The sequence below is a fragment of the Triticum aestivum genome, chromosome 1B, assembly GCF_018294505.1.
Source record: "Triticum aestivum cultivar Chinese Spring chromosome 1B, IWGSC CS RefSeq v2.1, whole genome shotgun sequence".
NCBI lineage: Eukaryota > Viridiplantae > Streptophyta > Magnoliopsida > Poales > Poaceae > Triticum > Triticum aestivum.
In genome coordinates this window covers 208,356,284-208,362,453 of record NC_057795.1, presented here as the reverse complement: position 1 = coordinate 208,362,453, position 6,170 = coordinate 208,356,284, and the positions used below count along the sequence as shown (strand labels likewise).

At 41.3% G+C, this 6,170-nt stretch overlaps 1 protein-coding gene across 6 annotated transcripts; it reads right to left on the bottom strand.

Moving 5' to 3' along the window:
- Positions 1–1,002: 1,002 nt before the first annotated feature.
- On the bottom strand, positions 1,003–5,495 carry LOC123116352 (uncharacterized). 6 transcript variants are annotated; one of them, XR_006457045.1, is made up of 6 exons: positions 5,016–5,491; positions 4,799–4,921; positions 4,522–4,591; positions 2,984–3,178; positions 1,437–2,247; positions 1,003–1,266 (listed from the first exon to the last, which is right to left on the bottom strand). XR_006457045.1 is itself a non-coding variant. In XM_044537319.1 (4 exons), the coding sequence occupies exons 1-4, from the start codon at positions 5,362–5,364 to the stop codon at positions 2,172–2,174; spliced, it is 690 nt and encodes a 229-aa protein (XP_044393254.1). In that variant the 5' UTR covers positions 5,365–5,485; the 3' UTR covers positions 1,731–2,171. The 6 variants fall into 6 exon arrangements, 1 of the variants encoding a protein (XP_044393254.1); XR_006457043.1 differs by having other exon boundaries at positions 2,984–4,591; positions 5,016–5,495; XR_006457040.1 differs by having other exon boundaries at positions 4,522–4,921; positions 5,016–5,492.
- Positions 5,496–6,170: the final 675 nt, after the last annotated feature.

Below are 6,170 nucleotides of genomic sequence, written 5' to 3'. Positions count from 1 at the left end.
CCCCGCACGATGCTCTAGTTTGGGACCAACACCATCAGCACTAGCCCCCCTGTATTATGTAGAACTAGTTGACCCGTTGCGCCAAATGGCGCAGAGACCTGCTGAAGACATGTTGTCGATGAAAATAGTTTCATGCTGCAAGAACCTTCAACTAAATCATATGCTATTTTTAAACATGTTTATTACGTTGTTAAATAATAGTCTGGAAAAAGGGAAACTTTGCATAATATGAATATGTTCAGTTTGAAAATATGGGCACTATGATGAGAGAGTAAAGTTGGCATGGTTGTATATCATGATGAGAAACCTGGCCATGCATGTTTTTCCTGCAAAAAAAGAGGAAAAAAGATAAGAAACCTAAGAAAAAACATGTCTTTGTTGTGCATATATGGAGATATAGGGATCAAGAGGTATTAGGATAGCTCATATGTTATTTAGCCCAACCCACGTAGAGCAATGCCTGTGACCCGTGAGGAGCTGAATATGAAGCGGCAGGGGATGGAGCCAGCGAAGACTATCTATCCCCTTCGTTTCTTTCTCGGTTCGTCAGCCGGGTAACAAATGGCGGAATCCATGTTCAGCATGAAAAGAAATTCCATGTTTTAGTTGTTTTAGTAGCGGGCAAGCATATATGATAACAAATTTAACCCCCTTTAATAAAAAAAAGAGACTTGTCATCTACAATGAGATATACTTACACATTTTAATTTGGTAGTAGAGTCCCATTTCAAGACCATGTCATGTTGAAAAAATGTGTATTTTTCAGTAATCTTCCGTTGCGCCAAATTGCGAAAAGAACCACACCATACGTGCTTTGAAAATATTCCATTTATCAGTATTGAGCAAGCACATATGGTTACTACAACCAGTATATAAACAAAATGAACGGGAGCTTGTATAAGGATAACCAAAGCTCAAAAGAAAAAAATGTTGTATGTGTTGTTTTTCTGATGATTTGGGTCTTGGAACACCTGAATAGGCAAGCACAATATTGCAAGTAAGAAAATGTGAAACATTGCTAATAACTTGGCTCATATACATGATAGTTTTAGGTCATACAAGCAGTGGGGAAAAGAAAAGCAGTTTATATGTGATGAAGCAAGCCTAAGTTAAATAGGTAATGCCCATACAACCAAATTCATTACAATGGATGGATTTCAGTCCTAAAACTGGAAAGTAAATATGCATAGCAGAAGTAAATCGTAGAACGTGGTTTATACACAGCACAATAGTCTTCCTGTGAGTACAACTTCTACCACACATCGCCTATAAACAAAAGAAAAGATAACCATGAGTTATTTGTACTTATAATAGAGCAACATCACAACAGAAAAGATAACCATGAGTTATTTGTACTTATAATAGAGCAACATCACAACAGTTCTAGTTATCCACATTGTTACATTGCATATATATAAGAGACGTCGTGCATGTACCTAGCGGACTGAGATCCAGTGACTTGCCTCTAGCAAGTCACATTGTAACTGGCCCCCTCTCATCTGCCGTCCAATGCAGATCCAACGCATGAGATTTGCCCAAAGCAAAACAGCCCACACCTGCAGACTTGGCAAAAGCACAACTACACAAGCATAGAAACAGGGCCGACATGGCACTCAAAACCTCTTCAGATTGCCCATTTTCACAAATGCTAATGCTAGTACATAATGACAACAGCAGCAAAGCATCAAGATATTCCAAATTACATATTTCACAGCCCACATTTGGCTTAATAAAAACACAAGAAACTGTCCAAATTGCATATTATGTACGGCAACAACACACCACTGGAACCTGTCCAAATTGTATAGTTCTCAGCCTACACTTGCAGGATTAGTGAATACAGAAGAAACAATGCTAGTAAAGTAATGGAACCTTTTCAAACTGGACAATTTTGACACTGAACACTGGATATATTAGGCAAGTATAGTTGTACACTTGGCTATAGTTTAATCCAAAGAGTGAACTAGATGCACACATGAGCAGAGATAGGCTAAAATAAAATCAGTACATATACAGGGTTTGCGCTTTGGCTCACGATCAGTTTGTGCTTTCCTTCTAATGCCCTCATTGGAACACACAAATCTGTGTGAAGTCGCTTTTCCATCAAACTTGCATCTTTTCCTCACCATATTCTACCCAAAACACCCAAGCCTCATCCGAATCTATGAACCTCATACCAACTTGAGGTATCCTCTTGCCAATTTCTGCCATTGCACAACACTTTCAAAAATGCATAACACCCGAATTCTGCCAAAATTCAAAACAACATGTATAATTAGTGGTGGACCGATCTGCTTATTAAACAATGCAAGAGGACAAACACGGATACAAAAAAGGAAGCATTGGAATCTCTGTAAATTGAAATGCATACTGCCACCAGTACATATACAGGATTGGGTTTCATGTGCACACTACTTAATAAACGGAAACTACTACTCCCTCCGTTCCCAAATATTTGTCTTTCTCGACATTTAAATGGACTACAACATATGGATGTATATAGACAAATTTTAAAGTGTAGATTCACTCATTTTGCTTCGTATGTAGTCATTTGTTGAAATCTTTTGAAAGACAAATATTTGGGAACGGAGGGAGTAGTCATCATGGCATGACCATCATAAACAAAAATTGCAGCGAAGCAGAAAATGTGCAGGTTTCATGCCCTCTCTGATTTGTTACTTGTTACTAAATCAAACAATGTTTCAGACATGGGATGTTGTATACTTGTTACTAATCAAACAACAATGCAGAGAAGCTATCTTGTAGTATACTTCCATTGCACCATGAGCAGAGATAAGCTACAATTTCAGAAAGGCGAGTCAAGATGCTGCAGATATGCAATTTTATTAAGATAAAAAAAAAACAGTCAAGCAGAACATATAGTGCATTTATACGGCTGATCTGGTGTACCAGTAAGAACAACTTCAACCAAAGTAAAATTCAGAAAATGTTGCAGTCTGAATATGAACACCAGGAGACTCACGACAGAATCATCCAGAGAGGTTCCTGTCGAATTGTGAGGTGCAGTGGCGGCGGATCTCCTCCCTCCTCTACAGCGACGTCGGAGCCCCTCGTCGCTCTACTCCATGGAAGCGTAGCTCCTCTTCCGCGACGGCGCCGAGCTGCCTCGCTTCCAGGGGCACTTGCGCAGCTTTCCTCTCTCTGCCTGGAGTCTCCCCTGCAAAAAAAAGGTTGGCTCGTGAGAAGAAGCTGCTCCCTATTTTTACAACATGACCAACAGAAGAAATCAATCCTCAGGCATTCTGAATTTGATTCCAGTGCATTCGAAATACACGCCTGATCATCAATAAAGTTCTTTAGGTACATCATTTATTTTGAAACAAACATATACTTTTGAGTTAGTTTTAGCTGTTCAATGCCTGAACCAAACAATGATTATCACTATTAATCCATACATAACAATAATCATAGCTCGAGTGCTTAGCTGTGTACGACCTATGTACATGGTTAGAAACCTACAATACTTCACATTTTAAGGACTCCTCACCCGTATAGATGGAAATGAACCTTCAGAATGTGATATTACTTGTTTCTTTTCTCAGCAAAACAACTCATGGCTTTTGTCCGTCCTTAAACAACTCCCCATTGCTGTTTCTTTTCTAGCTTTATAATAGAATAAACCACCCCGGAATTTTAGAGAACTCATGCGTACAATATGACAACTTATTAAAAGACGACATTGCCTAGCATGATTTAGAATTCACCACAGAATGTAAAATTGGTAATGGTTACCAAGATGAAGACATCATATAATGCATCTTCTGTAAAGCAAAGAAACCACACATCTATCTTTCCCCTTGAAACTGAATGAACCGCAAGACCAGCCCAAAAGGAGATTCTACTACCAATATCCTCAAATCAGCAAAATAAAAATAAGCACCATATTTTCACTACCGTTCAAACATGCCTCACTGGAGTTGAAACATAAGTAAAGCAATAGTTTTTTCCCTCGAACTCTCACACACACCTTTCAAGAGCAAAACAAACTTTCTACACACTACTGTTCAAGAAACAACAAGGCCGCAATAATCCATCATGCTCATGTCAAAACCTACCAACTCTTCTTTTATGCATTAAAATGATTTATACCAACCACAAATATCCGATTGTCCATTGCATCAGACAGGTTATGTGCATAATGCCATTGTAAAAAAAATATAAGAATGGACATGAGAGAAAATAAACCCTGCTTCTCAGCATTTTGGATCTAGGTAAAAATGGCAAATTTTAGAAATGCTAAATGTTAGGAACCACTATGTGATTCAGATTAATGTTCTTAAATTATTTTATGTACTAGTTCTCACACTGCCTATCTAAAAATGGCAAATTTTAGAAATGCTAAATGTTAGGAACCACTATGTGATTCAGATTAATGTTCTTAAATTATTTTATGTACCAGTTCTCACACTGTCTATCAATCTCCTGATATGCTCAATGAATAGCAGAGAAAAATAACTGCCGAGGGGAGTACGCCCTGCTTGTCAACTTAGGTTTCTTTACCTTGGTTGGCTCCTGACGTTGTTGTCTTTCCCAGCTTTAGACTTCTTTTGTCCATAGCAGTAGTAAAATCCTATATGGCCAACAAAATCAAAAGACCCTTTACTAATCTACTGAACTCAACAAAATCAAAAGACCCTTTTACTAATCTACTGAACTCTACGACATCAATACAACAAAAGAATTATGGGGGCTCACAAACGACATGGCCCAGTGGTCATATGCAAGGCTTGTGCAGTTAGGCAAAACATCAATAGAACAAAAGAATTATGGGGCTCACAAAAGACATGGCCCAGTGGTCATATGCAAGGCTCGTGCAGTTAGGCAAAACATTTTGAATGATTCGGAGATTTAGCAGTTGATAGCCAAATCAGCAGCATAGATCATAGCCAAGATCTGGTCCCTACAACACGAAGCCTCAAACCTATGAGCAGATCGGGCCAAGAGAAAAAAGAAAAACACTGAAACGGAAAGGGATCGTGAGACAGGATGGAGACCTGGAGGTGGACGTTCCTGTGCAGCGCCGCCGCTAGCCGTGGCGGCTTCCCTCGCCACCTGCTCATCCAGTTCTCCTGCATGAAGGAGAGAGATGGAGCCGGGTCGGGCTGCTCCTTCCCCTTGTCCCGGCTGCTGCACTGCTAGGTGCGGAGAGAGAGAGGAGGAGCAGCAACAAGGACGCAGCGACGAGGCAAAGACGGGCGGCGGGCCTCCTTCATCTTCGGCACAGATGCACCCCACCATAACTGGAGCTGCTCTTCTCCGGCACGGATCCACCGTCTGTGTGCACCTATGGTGGTGGGGGGGATGGGTAGGAGGCCATGGAGAGGCTCCTAGTGCAGAGGCCATGGCGGAGAGCGAGGAAGAGAGAGGGGCTATGGGGATCGAGGGGAAAGGGGCTAGGGTTGTGCGGCGGCTGGTGTGGATCGGGACGACCAGGGGAGAGGATGGGATTAGGTACGGTGCGAGCACGCGGAGCGGATCGGACAAAGCGTTTTGCACGCAAAAACAAGCAACCCAACCAATGAGTGCATGGCGTGAGCCCACCCGTCATTGGCCAGCAAAAATAACTGCGAGGTGAAAATGGGTTTTACTGCTGTGAAGATCCAACGGTTCAAACTCGCCCGAAGGCAGATCCGACGGCCAACGAAGGCCCAATCGGGGGAGCATCCTGGAGGTGAGTTGGCTAGCCTCTTTTTTGTTTTAAATTACTCCTCGGGTAGTGCTAACTCCTTATGCGTCATGTTTATTACTGAATTTAGTTATTATGTTGGGCAAATGGTAAAACCAATGTTGGACCTTACTGGAAGAGTTTTATTTAAAGCAAACTGTCAAGAGGGACCCATAAACCCTCATCGTGTTAGGGACGCAAACTCAAGGAACATGACACCGGTATGACGAAAACTAGGATGGCAAGAGTGGAACAAAACACCAGACATAAGGCCGAGCCTTCCACCCTTTACCAAGTATATATGTGCATTAATTAAATAAGATATATTGTGATATCCCAAGATATCCATGATATACATGTCCCAACATGGAACAACCTGCACCTGCACCTGCAACTAGCAACGCTATAAGAGGGCTGGGCAAAGTGGTAATATAGCCAAACAACAGTTTGCTGGGTAGGTGGAAAAGGTTAGAGGCTGTTTCAT